Source organism: Xenopus laevis, chromosome 1L, assembly GCF_017654675.1.
Source record: "Xenopus laevis strain J_2021 chromosome 1L, Xenopus_laevis_v10.1, whole genome shotgun sequence".
NCBI classification, from domain to species: domain Eukaryota; kingdom Metazoa; phylum Chordata; class Amphibia; order Anura; family Pipidae; genus Xenopus; species Xenopus laevis.
In genome coordinates this window covers 14,627,079-14,650,031 of record NC_054371.1, presented here as the reverse complement: position 1 = coordinate 14,650,031, position 22,953 = coordinate 14,627,079, and the positions used below count along the sequence as shown (strand labels likewise).

The 22,953-nt window shown below is 41.8% G+C and overlaps 1 protein-coding gene across 5 annotated transcripts in view; it reads right to left on the bottom strand.

Annotated features, from left to right (window-relative positions):
• Nucleotides 1–7,283: 7,283 nt before the first annotated feature.
• rnf24.L (ring finger protein 24 L homeolog) overlaps nt 7,284–22,953 on the bottom strand; it is a 60,320-nt gene continuing 44,650 nt past the window's right edge. For all 5 annotated transcript variants that reach the window (XM_018226993.2, XM_018227002.2, XM_041587279.1 and 2 more), the window contains 4 exons: nt 19,012–19,054; nt 18,147–18,188; nt 14,878–14,957; nt 7,284–13,014 (listed from right to left, as the gene is read on the bottom strand). In XM_018226993.2, coding sequence (XP_018082482.1) covers nt 12,876–13,014; nt 14,878–14,957; nt 18,147–18,188; nt 19,012–19,054 — 304 coding nt within the window. In that variant the 3' untranslated portion in view covers nt 7,284–12,875. The remainder of the gene's footprint in view (nt 13,015–14,877; nt 14,958–18,146; nt 18,189–19,011; nt 19,055–22,953) is intronic.

The window sequence follows — 22,953 nt, the reverse complement described above, 5'->3', positions numbered from 1 at the left end:
GTGTAACCTCATTGTGATGATGGGCATTAATCATTTAATCCAATAAGTCTGATCACTCACCACAATAACACACACTGTGCGTCACCAGCCGGGCGTGTAAATGAAAAAGCCAGCCTTGCTGGTCCAACTGGTGTGTTTGCTTCAGAAACTGTACTGTAGTTTATATAAACAAGCTGCTGTGTAGCCATGGGGGCAGCCATTCAAGCACAGGATACACAGTAGATAACAGATAAGTACTACTATAGTTTATATAAACAAGCTGCTGTGTAGCCATGGAGGCAGCCATTCCAGCACAGGATACACAGTAGATAACAGATAAGTACTACTATAGTTTATATAAACAAGCTGCTGTGTAGCCATGGGGGCAGCCATTCAAGCACAGGATACACAGTAGATAACAGATAAGTACTCCTATAGTTTATATAAACAAGCTGTTGTGTAGCCATGGGGGCAGCCATTCAAGCACAGGATACACAGTAGATAACAGATAAGTACTACTATAGTTTATATAAACAAGCTGCTGTGTAGCCATGGGGGCAGCCATTCAAGCACAGGATACACAGTAGATAACAGATAAGTACTACTATAGTTTATATAAACAAGCTGCTGTTTGAATGGCTGCCCCGTGGCTACACAGAAGTTTGTTTATATAAACTATAGTTGACTAAATGTGAGTTTAAAATAGAGATATATATTTAATACATCTTTTAGACAAAAGGAGCCCCCCAAAGTCTTTATTAGACTCCCAAGAGACTGAAGAGAGACAGATGCAGAGAGGGGGGGAGTGAAGCGTAAACCGATTATTACAGAAAAGGTTCGGAATTGTTAATTTACTGTATTTAGAATATTTTTTATTTAGTTATACCCCTTAAAACTATAAATTAGTCTTGGAGAATTTTGGAGTTGCTGTAAGTTATTCATATTGATTATGATATTTAAACTCAAATTTTTACTGGTGTATTTATATAGACCTTTCTGATAAAGTTTACTTACTTTTAGCCTTTCCTTCTCCTTTAAGTTGCCGTTTGTTTAAGATAAAGCGAAACAGAACAGAAACAGGTTTTTTTTAGGACATTAAAAGGGTGGTTCACCTTTAAGTTAGCTTTTAGTATATTATAGAATGGCTAATTCTAAGCAACTTTTCAATTGTTCTTTATTATTTATAGATATTTTAATTATTTGTCTTCTTTTTCTGACTTTTTTCACTGTTTCTCGCATAGAAAGATTGGTTTTCTACTGTGGCTTGGAATATGTGGTGTTATTATACAAATGGCCTGTAGGTGACACTGTTTACAACCTGTGTCTACTTGTACCTTCTATACTACTGAGAGTGACAGCTTCCTCCTAGCAGTTGTATTGGATAAATCAGTGATCCCCAGCATGTTGCTCTCCAACCCCTCGGACGTTGCTCTCAGTGGCCACAAAGCAGGGGCTTATTTTTGAATTCCAGGCTTGGAGGCAAGTTTAATTGTATAATAAGTAAGTATAGTGCCAAGTAGAGCCTCCTGTAGGCTGCCAGTCCACATAGGGGCTACCAAATAGCCAATCACAGCCCTTATTTGGCACCCAAGGGACTTTTTCATGCTTGTGTTGCTCCCCAACTCTTTTTACATTTTAGTGTGGCTCATGGGTAAAAAAAGTTGGGGACCACTGGGATAAATTAAGATGTTAAACACACTCCTCTCCTGCCATTATATTACCAGGGGCTACGGTTGCCACCTGGCCAGTAAAAATGGTGGTTGATCCCAATGTTATTAATAGGGAAACAAGATAAATGTATAGGAAGGTCAGTGATCCCAATGTTATTAATAGGGAATAAAGATAAATATATAGGAAGGTCAGTGATCCCAATGTTATTAATAGGGAATAAAGATAAATATATAGGAAGGTCAGTGATCCCAATGTTATTAATAGGAAATAAAGATAAATATATAGGAAGGTCAGTAATCCCAATGTTATTAATAGGGAATAAAGATAAATATATAGGAAGGTCAGTGATCCCAATGTTATTAATAGGGAATAAAGATAAATATATAGGAAGGTCAGTGATCCCAATGTTATTAATAGGGAATAAAGATAAATACATAGGAAGGCCAGTGATCCCAATGTTATTAATAGGGAATAAATATAAATATATAGGAAGGTCAGTGATCCCAATGTTATTAATAGGGAATAAAGATAAATATATAGGAAGGTCAGTGATCCCAATGTTATTAATAGGGAATAAAGATAAATATACAGGAAGGTCAGTGATCCCAATGTTATTAATAGGGAATAAAGATAAATATATAGGAAGGTCAGTGATCCCAATGTTATTAATAGGGAATAAAGATAAATATACAGGAAGGCCAGTGATCCCAATGTTATTAATAGGGAATAAAGATAAATATATAGGAAGGTCAGTGATCCCAATGTTATTAATAGGGAATAAAGATAAATATATAGGAAGGTCAGTGATCCCAATGTTATTAATAGGGAATAAAGATAAATATATAGGAAGGTCAGTGATCCCAATGTTATTAATAGGGAATAAAGATAAATATACAGGAAGGTCAGTGATCCCAATGTTATTAATAGGGAATAAAGATAAATATATAGGAAGGTCAGTGATCCCAATGTTATTAATAGGGAATAAAGATAAATATATTGGAAGGCCGGTGGCAACCCTACCAGGGGGTCACCTGATCTTGCCTGGCCCATGAGACTACTCACAGCTGCACCTTCCACTACTCAAAGGATCCTCCAAGGAGTATAGGAACATGATGTAGTTTATGTTCTTGTGGAAGGAGGTGCATGGGCCAATGATATAACGATATGATGCAAATAATATAATTATACTCTCCAATGGCACAAAATATCACAAGGCTCCTCACTGAATCACTGAAGTCCATTAACTCACAATGAAAGTCTCGTACGTCAAGCCAATAGCCCCGGCCGCTCTGAGCTCTGCTCTTTGGCTTTGCAACATAATGGCGCCTCTTTAAATATCCTAATTGTCCCCAGACTTCATTAACAGAAAATATTTCCTAGACGGAGAAAGCAAGAGCCGGAGCGTGAGGCAGCATAAAGACTAATTCACTCATTAGACAGCGGGAGCCGGGAGGTATTTAAAGGGCCAGTAACCTGTACTATTAATGAGGGTCACTGTATGCAGAGAATTATGTAGCTGCAGAAGATCTTGGCACTGCAATGTAACGCCCCACTATTCCCTATGATTTTCCCCTTTGTGACTGCATCCAAGGGCCCCTCTTTGTGGCTTAGGGGGGCCGGGCTGCACTTATTTGTTCAGCTGAGCCCCAAGGGCCGGATTTATATAGTGGGTGCCGCTCGTCGCCCCTGTCCTCTCCCCTTTATTCATGCAAATTTTCATCATTAGTACAACGGTTATTGGTGCATGGGAAATTTAAAAGATTATTGTATCTACCCCCCAACTCCGATCCGATTGGTTGTGCCGCTTAGAACATTTCTTGTGCAAAGAGACAATCCAGCAGGAACAACATATTTGGATAAACAGCTGGAAATGTTCCTCCCACTTCTTCCTTCCCAAATTCATCTTCCCAACATGATGCTCATGAATTGTCCCCGAATGAAGGATAATTGCACGGCTCACGATTTGGCAGCACTTAGTGCCCATTATCCGCTATTAATGATTCTTCTCTCTGAGCCATTGATTTGGAAGGAACAATGAGCTGACCTTGAACCTGAGCTAAAATTGGCAGGAAAATACTGCAAGGAACCAGCACTTCCTATTATTAAAGGCAATTTATCTGTGTGTTGCATTAAAGGAGAAGGAAAGCTACTGAGGCAGTTTATTGCCAATAGATTAGACACAATAGTGCAAGTTATAACACTCTATTTATTCTGCAGAATGCTTTACCATATCTCAGTAAAAAGTTATCTCTGTTTGTTTAGGATAGCAGCTGCCATATTAGCTTGGTGTGACATCACTTCCTGCCTGAGTCTCTCCCTGCTCACTTATAGCTCTGGGCTCAGATTACAGCAAGGAGGAGAGAGGAGCAAACTGAGCATGCTCAAGCCCAAGCCCTGGAGGTTTAAGCTGAAAACAGGAAGTCTGATACAGAAGCCCATGAGTACACAATAGAAGGAAAGAAATGTGGTGTTTCTTGTGACAGAGGACTCAGAGCAGCATTACTTTGAGGGTTTACTGATGTATTTATATAGACCTTTCTGATAAAGCTTACTTAGTTTTAATCTTTCCTTCTCCTTTAAGGTGGGAATAGAGCAGGTGGGTGAGGATATTGGGCTGCTGAGAGCGTTTCTATGGAAACCAGGAGTGAGTGGTACACTCTTGCATGATCCCTGGGGTGTTTTCCTGGTTCTCATCATCTCATTGATAGTTAGAAGGTGGGAGGCCCAGGGGCCAGTAGCCCCAAACAAGTCACTTGTGAATTCGGAGGAGATTTGGGTTCTTTATGTTCCCGGCGACTCTATAACAGGGACTGTTGTGTCCAGACAAAGGCTCCTGTTTGTCATTCCTTGCGGAGAAGCCTCAGCACAATGGGCCGGCTATAGTCCTGCCTCCTAATGGCCACCCGCTGCCTCCTCAACTGCCCCGCGTCACATTCATTCAATGAGAGACGAGACACAGGGAATGTTAATAAGTCTCTTACCCTTCTCCACTCCTGACTTATTTACAAGTCTTAAAGCGGAGGTTCACCTTCCGCTTAACTTCTAGTATGTCATAGAATGGCTAATTCTAAGCAGCTTTTCACCTGGTCTTCATTGTTTCTTTTTTATGGTTTTTAAATGATTTGCCTCCGTCTTCTGATTCCTTCCAGCTTTCAAATGGGGGGTCGCTGACCCCATCTAACTAACAAATGCTCTGTAAGGCTACAAATGTATTGTTATCGCTACTTTTTATTACTCACCTCTCCTATTCATATTCCAGTCTCTTATTCAAATCAGTGCATGGTTGCTAGGGGAATTGGGACCCTAGCAATCAGATGGCTGAAATTGCAAACTGGAGAGCTGCTGAATAAAACGCTAAATAACTCAAAAACCACAAATAATAAAAAATGAAAACCAATTGCAAATTGTCTCAGAATATCCCTCTCTACATCATACTGACAGTTCATTTAAAGGTGAACAACCCCCTTTAAAGGGAAAGGGGAGAATGGGACTGCACTCACTAAGTATCCCATCATGTCCTGCACTTTTTCCTCTTTGATTTAATCCAATTCCTCTGGGGAAATGTCCATTCTCTTTTAAGGGCAGAAGTAGGTAGTCTTTTTCCTGATTTGGCCAGAAACGGTGCAGTCTGATCCATGCGTCCGTGTTTGGCCCAGCGATTATCTCACACGGGGAGGCAGATCTATGCAGAGAGGAGGGCACCCATTATCCCAAATAAGCCTCACCCAGCGGGAGCTTTTTTGCCAAACCTGTCCCTTCAGATATTACTTGGGAAGGGGAGTTTCAATACCATAATAATAATAAAAAAATAATAATAATAAAATAATAATATAATAATAAATAATTTACACGATTCCCAGTCGAAAAAAAAGATTTTGTTTGGGGGAAAAAGGATAAAATAAAGGCAACAATCTTCCTTAGTAAGTAAATCCTTGACTCTAGGAAACTATCTGAACAGTTTGAGGTTTGTGACTGATCTGCGCCAGTCCAGTCTTTTCCAGCAACACAAGGCACGGCAATGGCATCAAAAGAACTGGCCCAATATGATCAAACTGAAAATGATTTACTTGACCTTGATGTCTGTCCTGCAATAAAGCTTTGTATGAAGCAGAAATCCTGTTTATTTTATGGCAATGTTTTTGCTATGGGCTCTTGGTGCTCCGCCATGTTTTATCCATTGGCTGAACAAAGCCCAGTCCGGTCCATTGTATTCAGTGGAGCCTTGGATAATAAATATATAATAAACCAGCCCCTATGTGATTATTCACTGGTCCAGAATCCTGACTAGTAGTGAAGCTTCCAGGTTTTTTTAAAATGGAATTTTCTTTCCCACAGGGGCCAATAGCAGGAATTGGGGGTAACCATGGAGGGGCTGTTGGAAATTTTAACCAGTGGTTGCATAATTCTTTGCAGACGAGTCTGGGACATCTGATCCAATTACACAAGTCTGAACACTGAGTCCTGACCTATATGAGGCAGGGAAAGTGATAGGCTATGGGATATGTGCAGTGAAAGTAGTTGATTGCTGCCATCTAGTGACCATTTCCCAAATTGCATGCTGTGTATTTAGCAGTTGATATTGGTTTACTCATCCGTGCAACTGCAATGTAGTCTGTAAGGTCACACAGAAGGGGTATCGGAGTTGCCAGAAGACAAGCTAATCACTGATTGGTTGCCACCCCAATTTAAAATTAGATTCCTTTTCTGCCTGACCTTTCTCATATGTAATACAGGTATAGAAAAGTATTTATAGTGCTATCCGGCTGATTTTCTACCCCCGTGCCGCTCAAGAGCTCAACCGACCATTTTTTATTTTTTTTTATATATAATCTGGCCTGTACACATTTACAGTACAAGTAAACACTCAGTCTACTCAATGGAGACAGGGGTGAAGCTCTGCCTTGTACAACAGTGACACCCAGTGGTGAATGTGTAAAATTACAGTAATCTTAAATCTTAGTTATTTCCTGGAAAAAAAACGTGTATTTTTATAGCCAATATTTAAATGTGTTTCAAAAGGGCTGCATAACAGATTCTATACAAATCTGTTCAACCTATCAGTGGAATTCTATATATTCACCACTAGGTGTCGCTATTGTATAAAATTTAGTTGTCTGCTCTAACCCTAGGTCTCTGTTCAAGGGAAGGATATGGGACTAGTTCCCATTAGGAGATTCATTTTGGGGTTCTAGCTGTTCTTTCTGAGAATTTTGGAATAACAAAAAAGACAACTGGATCTGGAAATGTGCAAGCACCCCTAATAAAAAAGCTGCCTTTTTACAAGCCATCTGCCTGTAGATGGCAGTGTCTGCCAAGGCATTTTTGGCCCCTGGCAAGTGGATTCATTTTATTTAATCATTTAAAGAGCCTCTTGCTTATGGGGATGCTGTAGATTAACATCTAAATGGGGCAATACTGACCCCAGCCATTAACAAGGCAACGTTGAAGGTCTGGATCATTACTGTTATAGGGATGCTACAATAAGTTCAGTATATAACACAATATTTCTAGCCAGATACATCTTAAAGCTTTAGTTCTCCTTTAAACCCAAAACCGTACCCATTATAGGTGGATTCCCCTTCGAAACCATTGAAGGTTCGCGCCCAAATCCACAAAGAACAAAGACAGGCGACTCCTTCTTAAAGTGGCGCTTTATTTACATTTCAAGTCAACGACATGCAAAACGTTTTATGTAGATTGTGGTTAGCAAAAAACACATTTTAATCGCAATTAAATATACAAAAATATAGCTTACAAAAACATTGAGTTTTTTTCTTAAAAAATATTCTTCTGCTGCAGAATTAATTTTTTTTTTTTTTTTTTTTAGTGTACAAATAACGTCTGTGAAGCCAATATTTCTACGGTCCCACAAACAGACAGACAGACAGAGAGAGAGAAAAGGCTTTAGGAAACGGGCGGCGAGGGGTATGGGAGGGTCGGAGAGTGGGGGGGCACAATCTGACATTTAAATGGTTGCCAATAACTTATTTTTCAGGGAAGAATTCATTCAATGGGAGTGTGCTTTCAGCTGATTAAAAAGGGGGTGTCTAATAAATAGTTGGCATGATTCAGAGGACTTACATATCTAAGGCCAGTTGTTACCAAACAGCAGGGACGTCCCCGCTTGGAAAGCCCAAACCAGTGGATGAGAGGCCGTTACGAGCCAATGGGGAAACATAAGGGAAGCAAGAAGCTAACACTTCTAAGAGATCGGCCCAGACTGTGGCGCTGTTCCATGGAAAAGAATCCCTGCAGCAATGGTTACCAGGGGTACTGCAAGTGACAAAGCCTATATAACCCCCAATAATCTTCGACTAACACACCCATAGACTTAAAAGCCCACTTTTGTTTTTAATGAGAGAAGATGTTAAGAGGCCATCGTTGGTCCCCCTGCTGCTGGAGTGCCGTGGGCTGATATACCCACCATGCAGGGGAATTACAGTAATAAGACAAAAAGAGTAAAGTTGTAACAGTCACAAAACTATAAAGCATCCCAAAAAGTGTTGCGAGTAGATATTTTGGGTGTGAGATTCTCCCCGGAGGCACATGTACACCCCAAACCCCCTAATATCGGGACACTGACCTGCTCCTGGATTCATTCGGCTCTGGACAGGAGTGTAAAAGAGTTGGATTCCCAAAGCTTCTGTTAAAAGCTGACCCTCCCCCCCAAGTCAAATATCTAAATCCACATTAACTGGTTTGTTTGGAATGTTCTCCCCAAGGAGAGCTCTTACTTGTGTCAGTTCAGTTGCCAGGGGTGTTAAAACTCAGTGCTGTTGCTGAGTTCTAACACCCAACAGAATCCTTAATCCCTAATGTATGGAAACGTCATCTTCCAGTGTGTCATTCCAACCACCACCTGGTTACCTGGGGCAGTGACAGTAACAATTTGAAGGCAGACTAAAATTGGAAACAACTAAAAGTTGTGCAAGTCCTGATGAAGCGCATTACCGACTCTATCTTGCATCACTATACACATTTTCTAAGGGTGGCAGCCCTTTTCTAAAAGTGGACTTTGTTTTCCCACGGCAAACTTCACCAAGTAAGTAAAACTAAAGGACACACTCCAAAATTTTTATCACAATGGATATAATTTAACTGCAACAGTAGGAGAACCTCAACTTGAGAACCTCAGCAGGAGAACATCAGCAGGAGAACCTCAACAGGAGAACCTCAACGGGAGAACCTCAACGGGGGAACCTCAACGGGAGAACCTCAACGGGAGAACCTCAACGGGAGAACCTCAGCAGGAGAACCTCAGCAGGAGAACCTCAGCAGGAGAACCTCAGCAGGAGAACCTCAACACATCACCCAAAGATCAGGCATAGCCTGTTAGGTTAAAATGGAGTGCAAAACCTACAGTCTACAGAAAACGACAGATTTTCTCTAGAATTGTAAGAGAACATGGAACGCCCTAAGGAATAAGACACCAACACTGGCAGACAAACATTTAAAAGAACATTCAATGCAAAGATCCTCTGAGCTTATTGCTCAAAATATTTTTCTAAGCCCTAACATAATTGGTGTTATAGCCCTTAAAACATTTGTGTCAAGTGCTTTGTTGTATAACAGGGCTTCCCATAGTGTCGACCTGAATTTAGAGCATTAAATGGATTAGGGATGTCAGAGCTGGAATAGGGACTCACTGGGGCCAAGCAACCAGCTACATTGTCTCCTACTGGGGTCTATAAACATGGAGAACTGAATGTAGTGGCAAACAACTTGCGTCTAAGTGTAAAATGCAGTTTCTGCTTGAACCCACCAGCGTGAAAATGAAACAGATGCAAAATAGGGCCCTGTTACCTTCTACCGCAAATGGGCCAAAATCACCACTTTCTTTAGCCAAGCAATGTCCCGCATGAGAAAGGTGTAAAAAAATTTTGGTAATTTTAAACGCCTTAAAGTCTATGATGCTGTGCACACTGTTAACTCTAGCCCGAAATATTGGGTGGAGGTGAAGAACACTACAATTACTTTAGGACTCACCCAACTGCACCAACATGGTTACTACCCTATATGAGATGGAGAACTGGGAATGCCATTGACTTCACAAAATGAGAATACATTGCTACTAGCCAATACTTATCCAGTAAACATTTTAAAGGGACCAGAAACATATTTGAACTTTGAAGACCAAGGGTAAGTAACACTGAAATGCAAGTAATGCTAGTGGCCCTTTAATGTTCAACACTGAGGTGTCTCTTGTTAGAGAGACTCGGATATTAGACAGGAACCAGCTAGACAGGTCCTACTGTTCATCGGTTCAAGATGGTGCCCCACCGAGCAAAGGTCTGATCTAAGAACTGCAGTAATTGAGATGTCAGTGCCACTACCCTCTAACCGTTAATTGTAAACATTAAACAATATTTGCGTTGAAACCAAATAATACTTTCACATGTCAAGGCATTAATACTAAAGGGTAGCACTATGGATATTCAGCAGAATTAGATGGTAAACATACTATGGTAGACCGATCAGACCAGACCCACCTATCTACTGGTGCTTACAGATGGGTATTTCGACACAATGTCTTCTCCCAGACCTGGTTGGTGAAGGGATTCAAGGGTTGAAGTGCAACAACGTCTGCTGTAAGGACTTGAACAGGGGGCAGTAAAATACTTATCGCTACCCAATCATCTGGTCTGGTGGTTTGGTCTATGTTACTGCTTTATTGTCCCTGCATTCAGCAGTTTCACGAACACTTAAAATACATTCAAATAGTGAAGACACAAATTACATGGAGTGCATGGCACAATTGGTTTGGCGCTGGATAAGCCAAGATGTAACCCAACTGGATCAGAATGTAAAATGCAGTTGGCCAAGAACCTTATACCCTTCCCACCCGAGACCCTATTGTGATGGATCAAATCCAACAAAGATAGATTTTTGACTACACAAACCGCAAGGTGGGTAGTTGACCTGTTTTCTAATCCCCACTAATGAAATTCTCTATATAATCAACATGAACCGTATGTAGGACCCATTCATTGTGTCGGTGAACACGGTCAATACAGTAAAGGATAGAACGACTGCCATTGTTGAAATATATGGGCATATCCTTAGCCAAACACAGGGAGGCCTTTAATTACCCAGAAAACCCTGCACCATCTTCGTGTAATTAACGTACGTCAATACGCCAAATCGACAAAGACTTAGGGAAGCAACATGGCGGCACTATGCTCTCTCGCTGGAGACTAAAACTACAATAGCAATAAAATATTATAACACATTATACCCCAACACACACAAACCCAATTATAAGAAAGAGAAATCGTTCTCCTTCTCATCATTTGTACCTTATAAATGGCTTAGAACCGTTAGGGGATGAGAAGTTAGCTCTGTTGCCAAGGGATTAAACACAGTTACAGCCTAAAAAAAAAAAAGTTTTTTTTTGTGGTAGGGGGAAGACCAAAAAACCTGCAGACGTAAGCATCTCATACTCTTCAATGAGTCAAATAAAATGAGAAATGTAAGTGCTCAAAGTTCTATGTGGAACTAAAATTATTGTGCTTCAAGGGGTAGTGGTGGAAACTTGCACTTTGAGTCAGGAGGGAAAAACGGAAGCAAAGTCAATGAAAACCTTATTGTCACATTAAACCAACTGCAAGTCCACACAATGGCACATTACTCTTTACATGACGAAGAGGAGGAGATGGGAGGCTGCAGAACCTTATTGAGGGCCAAAAGGTATCAATGAGAAGGGTGTGGAATACTCTGTCCTACAACTTCTCCTACCCTAAAGCTATGCTATCATTACAAGGAGTTTATAATACTAGAACAGCTGTAAAGCCTTAGTGCATTGGGTGATGGGTCTTTATACCAGTCTTGATTGTCCAAGGCCCTTCAGATCCTCAAACTGAAGTAGCTACGCACAAGTTAAGGTGTATTGTAAACTAAGTGTACAGGAAAGTGGAAAAGACTAAACTGTACCTCCCCCGATAGACCTGTTTTGTTTCCCTTTCATCCACAGATATGAAGTCCTACAGTGGGGTTATTAAGTGGACCCCAGGTATTACAGTCTAGACCTACACCTAGAACCCAATTGTGACGGATACAGACGTAAACAGACTTATAATACCACTCTATACACTTTTCTTGGACAACAGTATAGGGTAAAATGCAGAAAGACTTCGCTATAAAGTCCTGCTCTCTTCACAATGACCTTCCTCTCATGGTTTTATGGATCAGGTGATACAGAACCTTGAAGATCCCCAATATGAAGCCAGGGATAACTAACCACCAATCTCATATACCAGTTGGACATTGTTGGAACTTTCTCCAGAAAATGCTACCAACCAAAAAACCATTAGGAAGCCAGACCTTTTTTTGTAGAATGTGCGCACATTCATGCTTTGTGACATTTCTGAGCTCTAGAGTGGGGCTTGGGCAGAAAGACCAAGATAATTCATTATTTGGCTTTAAAGACTCTGTAACAAACCAGAACAATCTGCAGGATTTTTTTTTTTGTATTTGCAAGCCAATCACATTCAAACCCTTGTCTCGATAAGGATCCATTATTGTTGCCAATTTAAAATTAAGGTTGGCCTTTTGTTGAAGAGTTTTCTGTTGAACCTGATCCAAGAGAAGACGTGATTGTCTTATTAAGGCTGTGAATTCTGGGCAGACCTGGGACATTGAGTCCATGGCTCTGTGGTTGTTTTGATGAAAAGCACCCAGCATCCTTAGCTAGACAAGGGTGATGGATGAGTGTCATGTCTGACACCCCTACTGTAGACGTTCTATGCATGTTTTGCATTGGATTGTCCTGAAGTTTCCAGTTTCCGGCCTCTATAACCGATGCAATGAGATGGTCGCTGTAGAGTCAAGCAGATTGCATAGTGTTATCGAGTCTAACATTCCCTTCTCCATGGTGTCTCTGCCTTCAAATATTTGCCAGAAAAGATTTACATTATTTTTGGGGGTTTTCCCATGTGGCACAGTGAAGCTTCCAGTCCAAATGTGAAAAAAAAAGAAAATAAGAGTATCAGTCACAAAAGTTTCAGTTGAAATATGGTAAAGTGCTCTTCCAAAACCAATACCGCTGCTGAGTATGCTCCGTCGCTCCTCATCATACGTCGCTCCTCCTTCTGCTGGCATCAAAAGTGCTTTGGCTGCTGTAGAGTCCACACATCTGAGCTCAAGAGCCTCATGGGGGCTTAGTGTTGGAGATGGCTGGGAGATCTGTGGCTCTGTGCGTAGGGGACCCTGGGGGTGTTGACCGAGAGCTATACAATGTTCTCTGCCCCAGGTAGGGGCCCTTGAGGGGGGCCATGCTCCTGGTTACTGTGCAGCTGTGCCAGCTGGAGGACAGGCATGTTGCACAGAGGACAGACTTTTCGAACCTCCAGCCATTTAATGAGGCACCTAAGAGCGGACAGAGGATTAGAAGAAACAAACAAAGGAGAGAGAGAGAGAGAAAATGAGGAAAAACTGACAATGGAAGATTTGAAGAGGAAAGAGGGAGAGGAGAGGACGAAGAAAGCTACAGAAGAGGAAAGAGGGGTAGGAGACAAGAGGAAAGAGAGGCAGGAGAGGAAGAATAAAAAAACAGAAGAGGAAAGGGAGGCAGGAGAAGAAGAGGAAAGAGAGGAAGGAAAGGAAGAGGAAAGAGAGGCAGGACAGGAAGACGGAGGGGCAGGAGAGGAAGAGGAAAGAGGGGCAGGAGAGGAAGAGGAAAGAGAGGCAGGAGAGGAAGAGGAAAGAGAGGCAAGAGAGGAAAGACGGGCAGGAGAGGAAGAGGAAAGAGGGGACAAGAGAGGAAAACGAGGAAAAATGGACAATGGAAGGGTAGAAGAGGAAAGAGGGACAGGAGAGGTATGGAAAGAGGAACAGGAGAGGTAGAGGAAAGAGGGGCAGGAGAGGAGAGGAAGAGGAAAGAGGGGTGGGAGAGGAAAGAGGTGCAGAAGAGGAAGAGGAAAGGGGCAGTAGACAAGAATAATGATGGGCAGGAGAGGAAGAGGAAAGAGGGGCAGAAGAGGAAAGGGCAGGAAAGAAGAAGACGGAGGGGCAGGAGAGGAAGAAGATGGAGGGGCAGGAGAGGAAGAGGAAAGAGAGGCAGAAGAGGAAAGGGCAGGAAAGAAGAAGACGGAGGGGCAGGAGAGGAAAGATGGGCAGGAGAGGAAGAGGAAAGAGGGTCAGGAGACAAGAAGAAAGAGGGGCAGGAGAGGAAGAGGAAAGAGAGGCAGAAGAGGAAAGAGGGGCAGGAGAGTAAGAAGAAAAAGACAGAAGAGGAAAGAGAGGCAGGAGAGGAAGAGGAAAGAGAGGCAGGAGAGGAAGACGGAGGGGCAGGAGAGAAAGAGGGGGCAGGAGAGGAAGAGGAAAGAAGGGCAGGAGAGGAAGTGGAAAGAGAGGCAGGAGAGGAAGAGGAAAGAGAGGCAGGAGAGGAAGAGGGGCAGGAGAGGAAAACAAGGAAAACGGACAATGAAAGGGTAGAAGAGGAAAGAGGGACAGGAGAGGAGAGGAAAGAGGGGCAGGAGAGGAAGAGGAAAGAGGGGCAGGAGAGGAAGAAGAAAGGGTCAGAAGAGGAAAGAGGGGAAGGAGAGGAAGAGGAAAGAGGGACAGGAGAGGAAAGAGGTGCAGAAGAGGAAGAGGAAAGGGACAGTAGACAAGAATAATGATGGGCAGGAGAGGAGGGGAAAGAGGGGCAGGAGAGGAAGAAGACGGAGGGGCAGGAGAGGAAGAGGAAAGAGGGGCAGGAGAGGAAGAGGAAAGATAGGCAGGAGAGGAAGAGGAAAGAGAGACAGGAGAGGAAGAGGAAAGAGGAGCAAGACAGAAAAACCTGACAATGGGTAGAAGAGGAAAAAGGCAGGAGAGGAAGAGGAAAGAGAGGGAGGAAGAAGAAAGGGGCAGGAGAGGAAGAGGAAAGAGGGGCATGAGAGGAAAGAGGGACAGGAGAGGTAGAGGAAAGAGAGGCAGGAGAGGAAGAGGAAATGGTCAGGAGAGGAAGAAAGAGGGGCAGGAGAGGAAAGAGGGGCAGGTGACAAGAGGAAAGAGGCAGGAGAGGAAGAGGAAAGAGGCAGGAGAGGAAGAGGGGCAGGAGATGAAGAGGGGCAGGGGAAGGAAAATGAGGAAAAATTGACAATGGAAGGGTAGAAGAGGAAAGAGGGACAGGAGAGGAAGAGGAAAGAGGGACAGGAGAGGAAGAGGAAAGAGGGACAGGATACAGATTTGCAGGATTCCTGTATCTTATGAAAAATGGAACACAGAAGAAAAGAACTCCACACTTACTTTCTATGAAATGCATGCTTGCATGGGCATATTCCCAATTCATCTTTGGGTTTAAATTCCTCCAGACACACTGCACAGATCTAAGAGGTAAGAAAAAAATGTCAGGCCAGTCGAAAACAGAACAATGATATACCGACATATAAAATATGCAAAGCCTGTAATATACAAGAGATGGATTTAGTCACCATATCTGTATTTTTTACAACCAAATGTCAACAGAGTAACTAAAGATATGAATATGGCTAAACTTTATGCTCCTTCATCTTTATCAAATCACTCAGCCTGCAGCCTTGTGTCTTTATATGGCAGAACAACCCCTCAGTGACTTCTAATATCCTTATCATTTACAGTAGGGGGTACATGATCCCTTATAATATATGAGTGATACTCAGAGTTCCCTGTATAACTCAGCCTGCAGCCTTGTGCCTTTATATGCTCACAGAACAACCCCTCAGTGACTTCTAATATCCTTATCATTTACAGTAGGGGGTACATTATTCCTTATAATACATGAGTGATACTCAGAGTTCCCTGTATAACTCAGCCTGCAGCCTTGTGCCTTTATATGGTCACAGAACAACCCCTCGGTGACTTCTAATGTCCTTATCATTTACAGTAGGGGGTACATTATCCTTTATAATACATGAGTGATCCTCTAGAGTTCCCTGTATAACTCAGCCTGCAGCCTTGTGCCTTTATATGGTCACAGAACCCCTCAGTGACTTCTAATATCCTTATCATTTACAATAGGGGGTACATTATCCCTTATAATACATGAGTGATACTGGGAGTTCTCTGTATAACTCAGCCTGCAGCCTTGTGCCTTTATATGGTCCCAGAACAACCCCTCAGTGACTTCTAATATCCTTATCATTTACAGTAGGGGGTATATTATCCCTTATAATACATGAGTGATACTCAGAGTTCCCTGTATAACTCAGCCTGCAGCCTTGTGCCTTTATATGGTCACAGAACAACCCCTCAGGGACTTCTAATATCCTTATCATTTACAGTAGGGGGTATATTATCCCTTATAATACATGAGTGATACTCAGAGTTCCCTGTATAACTCAGCCTGCAGCCTTGTGCCTTTATATGGTCACAGAACAACCCCTCAGGGACTTCTAATATCCTTATCATTTACAGTAGGGGGTATATTATCCCTTATAATACATGAGTGATACTCAGAGTTCCCTGTATAACTCAGCCTGCAGCCTTGTGCCTTTATATGGTCACAGAACAACCCCTCAGGGACTTCTAATATCCTTATCATTTACAGTAGGGGGTATATTATCCCTTATAATACATGAGTGATACTCAGAGTTCCCTGTATAACTCAGCCTGCAGCCTTGTGCCTTTATATGGTCACAGAATCCCTCAGTGACTTCTAATATCCTTATCATTTACAATAGGGGGTACATTATCCCTTATAATACATGAGTGATACTCGGAGTTCTCTGTATAACTCAGCCTGCAGCCTTGTGTCTTTATATGGTCACAGAACAACCCCTCAGTGACTTCTAATATCCTTATCATTTACAGTAGGGGGTACATTATCCCTTATAATACATGAGTGATACTCAGAGTTCCCTGTATAACTCAGCCTGCAGCCTTGTGCCTTTATATGGTCACAGAACAACCCCTCAGTGACTTCTAATATCCTTATCATTTACAGTAGGGGGTACATTATCCCTTATAATACATGAGTGATACTCAGAGTTCCCTGTATAACTCAGCCTGCAGCCTTGTGCCTTTATATGGTCCCAGAACAAACCCTCAGTGACTTCTAATATCCTTATCATTTACAGTAGGGGGTACATTATCCCTTATAATACATGAGTGATACTCAGAGTTCCCTGTATAACTCAGCCTGCAGCCTTGTGCCTTTATATGGTCACAGAACCCCTCAGTGACTTCTAATATCCTTATCATTTACAGTAGGGGGTATATTATCCCTTATATATATAAAACATCCCTTGTTCCATCAATATGGTGGAGCGTAGAGACACAGATGGGATTGATATTCACTTTGCATTATTATAGATGCAGTTGAACTGTGCCAGGAAACCTATATGGTTATATTAAGAGGCACCTAAACAAAGACCCATCTCTCTAAAAACAACAACAAAAAGGTTTACAAAACCACTAGAGAATCCCGCTGGCACCAGGGTGGGAGCTGGGCAGGGATAAAGACCAAGGGAAAGGGGAACATTATAGAAGGGAAGGCTGAATAAAACTGAATAAAGACACAGCGAGGGAACATTACTTGAGTAAGATGCCACGGATCAAACAAGAGAATAAAAGCCACGGCACAGATTGGCAAACCATAGGGAGAAGTTGCCCTTGTTACTCTTGTTGCTTTATTATAACAGTATATTGATCTTCTGTTGCTTTTGTTACTGCGTCAGATCCTCGCCCCGGCTGCTTATATAAAGGCTACATCTCCCTTTTGCTTGGAACAACCTGTATGGCCACGCTCAGCCCCACGACATCACAGATTACTCTGCCGAGTCATATCATTATGTGGCTACACAAGGTATTGGCTGCCTTTTCCTTAAAGAAGAAGGAAGGCTACTGAATCAGTTTATTGCCAATAGATTAACCACAATAGTGCAAGCTATAAAACTATATTTATTCTGCAGAATGTTTTACCATACCTGAGTTAACAGCTCTAGAAGCTCTCTCTGTTTTTTTAGGATAGCAGCTGCCATATTAGCTTGTTGTGACATCACTTCCTGCCTGCGTCTCTTCTTGCTCACTCATAGCTCTGGGCTCAGATTACAGCAGGGAGGGAGGAGGGAGCGGTGAAGGAGAGAGAAACAAACTGAGCATGCTCAAGCCCTAGCCCTGGAGGTTTAAGATGAAAACAGGAAGTCTGATACAGAAGCCCATGAGTACACAATAGAAGGAAAGAAATGTGATGTTTCTTTTGACAGAGGACTCAGAGCAGCATTACTTTGAGGGTTTACTGGTGTATTTATATAGACCTTTCTGATAAAGCTTACTTAATAATTTTAGCTTTCCTTCCACATTAAAAGGCCACAATAACTTCTAATATGTCTCAGGGTGTACTTAGCCATCATCATCGTCAATTCCCAATGCTGGCTTATTATATTATAGAAGAAGTCACAACCAAACATTAGGAACACACCCCTTATTCTGCTCCTACCCCCACTTTACAAAGAGCAGTTCTGCAGGAACAGCCCCCTAAGTTGGACCCCAGCCCCGACGCATAGAAGTTACAGGCAGAGGAATCACATGTCACTCACCTCATACAGATTTAGCTCTTTCACCTTTTCTTTTAATATCACCTGAGAAGCAAGAAAGCAAAATTAAATGCTATAAAATCTAATTGTATTAAAGGATAAGGAAACCTTTCAAAAAAAAGCAAATGTACAATTGAGGAGAGCGCTATTCTAAGAACTTTTGCAATTTACAATTTTTTTTTTTTTTTCATTTTCAATATATTTAGGAGATACATTTACTGTTTATGTTAATACATTTTGTTACAACAGGGCCGCCCGATGGGGTCAGTTTCCGACCACGATGTACACCAGACTGGCCTTCTCTTTCCCACATTTCATGGTCGGAAACTGGCCAGTAGGTGGCGCTGTTGTATCAAACTTAATTTCAACAGTACACTTACCCCTTAATATCTGGGAATTAAAAAGAAATTAATTAATGTAAATTACAAAAGGGCTTAGAACTTAGTATTCTAGTCAAATTTACATTCAGGTTTATTTATCTTTTAAGAGAACATGTCAAGCATTTGAATATATATATATATATATAACTATATATGTTATTATGCAGTGGTTAAGTATCATCGTAAAGGGTAACTTGCATTGTGTGTCATAAATAAACGGTACGTTTGGAGACAACTCTCTAAAGCAGTAATTAAGATGTATTGATGGAACCTGAGTAAATAAAAATAATGCAATGTGAGTTTCGGCAGTTTCTGTGACCAGTAGGCTCACCATACAGGCAGTAGGGGATAAGGGAATGGGGCGGTGACTTCGAGAGCAGAGGCGGAGCTAAGATGTAAACGGGATGTGGATTGGCTGGAGGATTTAGCACATCCTGCGACTGGACAGAATGTATTTAGAATTTATAGCATTTATTCCCAGGTCTCACCTGCTTGTAAGCATAAAGTTCCTTTCTTGCCTGGTGCCTTAGTCTAGAAATAAAGAAGAGAAGGAACAGATGTCAGTACAAATTGGCACATTATTTATGTTAATATAACAACCTTATATCCCAACAGCTCATTGTCACATTCGCCTGCCGCAGAACCGTCTAGTGGGCGCCACTCTTATTCCGTATATAACCTCTATTCCATTTGCCATTGTCTCCATATTAATACTATGTGTGTGGCCCCTAGATGTCAGGTTCTCTGGGAGGACCAGTCCGACAATGACCAGATCTGCTGCAGAACATCTTTAGTACATTATCCAAATTGAGAAAAGTCGATTTCATTTCTGTAGGGTGCCGCGTAAATTGGCTTATGGATCCCATAGACCTAGATATTACCTTCTCCTAAAATATAACTGAATCCATACATTTTTGCATCCATTATTTAAAGGATAAGTACCTCTTTAAAATAAGTGAATGTAAAATTTATGAGGGTGCTATTCTAAGCAGTTTTGTAATTTACATTCATTATTTATTTTGCTTTAATTCCAAGATATTAAGGGATACATGTACTGTTAATATGAATGAATTTTGTTACAACATCGCCACCTGCTGGTCAGTTTCCCACCAGTCTGACCACCAAGTAGTCAAGGAAGTTGTCAGGAGAAAGAAAGAGGCTGCTCTGATGTTCTTCTGCTTAGGAATAAAATTATAAACCTTTCTCAAACCTTTCCTAAGCAGAATAACATCAGAGCAGCCTCTTTCTTTCTCCTTGACTACTTAGTAGTCAGACTGGTGGGAAACTGACCAGCAGGTGGTGCTGTTGTAACAAAATTAATTCATATTAACAGTACATGTATCCCTTAATATCTTGCAATTAAAGCAAAATAAATAATGACTGTAAATTACAAAACCGCTTAGAATAGCACTCTCATCAATTTTACATTCACTTATTTTCAAGGTTTACTTATCCTTTAAAAAAAAAAGCTATATAGTGTTAAAACCCAGTCACAGTTTGTTTCCCACTTTAACAGCCGACGAATTGGCAGAAACTGTGTCATCATGTAGGAGCCATCAGAAAACAAGTAGCACAAGAACAAGTACTCATTCTGGTGGCGTTCTGCTGTTTTGCGTGACTTAGAGAGCGATATTTTATATACTGCATATTCGCATCCAAAGAGCAAAGAAAACTAAAGAGCCAAGAATTAGGAATCTTGCACATAAAGCATTTATAGTTGGATAAGATGTGAAAACTGGTTTATTGCTCTTGTAAACCTGAAATGTAAAATGTTCTTGGCTTGCCTAGGCCAGTGACCCCAGAAACCAGGGTCCCCAGTAACCAGCAAGCATTAGTGATTCCAATGCCCATGTCCTGCCAGATGCCTTCAAAATGTTTTAATGGTGCCCACTGCATCCCAGTATTGCCATCCTACCAATTGTGTTATTAAATATAGCAGTCCCAGCTTTATTCTTCTTTAGGTTTCAGTTCTCCTTTAAAAGACCAGTAACAGCAAAAAAAATCTTTAAAAAAATTCGTATGCTACGAAAAAAAGACACCAACTTTAAAGTCGCTAAGTCTTTATTAAGAAATAACTTACCGAAACTCCGCTTGCGAAAAGGCGATTGGCGATGCAGCGTATGGCGCTCCATTTCTCCTCCCTGTCTTCCTTATAGGAAATAGCCAGGGAGTTGTAATGGAGCGCCGCATGATGGATCATCGCAGTGTCGCCTTTTCTGAAGAGTAGCACAAGCGGAGTTCGGTAAGTTATTTCTTAATAAGGACTTAGCGGTTTTAAAGTTTAATATGTGTTGGCATCTTTTTTTCTTAGTAAACTAACAAATTTTTTTTAGAAAATTTTTGCTGTTACTGGTCCTTTAAGCAACAAGGTAAAGGTCAGAGACAAGGGGAGGGGCAGGAAGTCCGTAACACAAACAGTGGGCTGGGCTTAAAGGGGATGGGGTATGAAGGCTTCCTGCTGATTGGTTGCTATAGAATGGTGACTACACCTGTAGCAAACTTTGCACTTTTTATTACATAACTCCATCTGATTTGGGGTTACAGAAGGAGGGGGTGAACTAGAACACTGTGATTGCAGCTTACATGGGGTGAGGCAGGGAGTCTGTGACTCAATCAGTGGGTGGGACTAGAATATTGATCACATCTTAAATGGGGTGGGGCTGGGAGTCTGTGACTCAATCAGTGGGTGGGACTATAACACTGATGGCAGCTTACATGGAGTGGTGCAGGGAGTCTGTGACTTAAGCAGTGGGTGAGACTAGAATATTGATCACAGCTTATATGGAGCGGGGCTGGGAGTCTGTGACTTAAGCAGTGGGTGGGACTAGAATATTGATCACAGCTTACATGGAGCGGGGCAGGGAGTCTGTGACTTAAGCAGTGGGTGGCACTAGAATATTGATCACAGCTTACATGGAGTGGGGCAGGGAGTCTGTGACTTAAGCAGTGGGTGGGACTAGAATATTGATCACAGCTTACATGGAGTGGTGCAGGGAGTCTGTGACTTAAGCAGTGGGTGGCACTAGAATATTGATCACAGTTTACATGGAGTGGGGCAGGGAGTCTGCGACTTAAGCAGTGGATGGGACTAGAATATTGATCACAGCTTAAATGGGGTGGGGCTGGGAGTCTGTGACTCAATCAGTGGGTGGGACTATAACACTGATGGCAATTTACATGGAGTGGGACAGGGAGTCTCTGACTTAAGCAGTGGGTGGGACTAGAATATTGATCACAGCTTACATGGGGTGGGGCAGGGAGTCTGTGACTCAAGCTGTGGGCAGGACTAGAACACTGTGATGGCTGCTTACAGGGAGTGTGACATTGAGTCTGTGAGTTGAGCAGTGGGTGGGACTAGAACACTACCATTGCAAGACGGTTAAGTGTTAATCTTTAAGAATAGCATTTGTTATCCCTTGGCTTCTAAACTTCACTAATACATTGTAGTGTTTAATTCTCTCTTAAACAAGTTGCCATGGCACCGGCACCATACGCCACTAGCCGACTATACTGTACGTAGTGATTAAGGCGCCACAGTAATTACTTCCCAGTGTTACAGGAAATCTTTATTTTCATCCTATAAATGGGTCGGCTAATTACCTTTCAGCACAGAACTCTCACTTGATAACAAGCGCCAGTAGGAATAAAAGAACCTTAATATGCACCTTGCAGCACCTCTTGGACGGGCACGGCACATTGTCAGGCAGTTGCTATGCCAACGGAAGAGTTAAAGGAAAGAACGGTTCATACATTTACCTCCAGGCTAAGTACCCATAATGTCTTGGAGCTCACAGACACAAATCGGTAGCAGCACATTCTAGAAGAAAAAACCTGGGGAAAAGTCTCACATTTTAGCAGCAGGTTTTTGGTGCAGACGGATGCAGTGTGTGTGATTATAGAGCAGGGCTGGATTAACATATTTATATTGTATTTAATCATTAAAAAAATATATATATAAATATATTGATATAGGGCTCATTTAATCTATGGTTCTGCCGTGGCCCATTATAATAAATACAACAAGCCAGTTGTGCCTTCTCTGTTCTTTTCAGAGTTGCCAACTGGCTGCTTCTGCCCTGTGTGCCCGCCCACTCCACCATTTTCATCCACTCAGCTTTGAGATATTTCTTGTCTTGTTACTGTACTTCCATAGTGAGCTCTCACACAAGCCTAGCACACACGCGCATGCTTGGTCACATCAGGCACTTCCACTGCATGTGATTCGCTTGTGTCTGTCAGGTGATCAGTGAGCAAGCGTACAAAAATGGCAGCTATCAGTAAAAGATGTAGCGTGAAAATATTTCGGATATCTATATTGTAATGTGATAAAATTCTGCGATGGTCCACTTATAAGATATAACTTATTGGCTGGTTAAATTTTTCTTTAAGACATAGAGTTTCCTTTAAATGATGTAATAGTTGCAAGGATT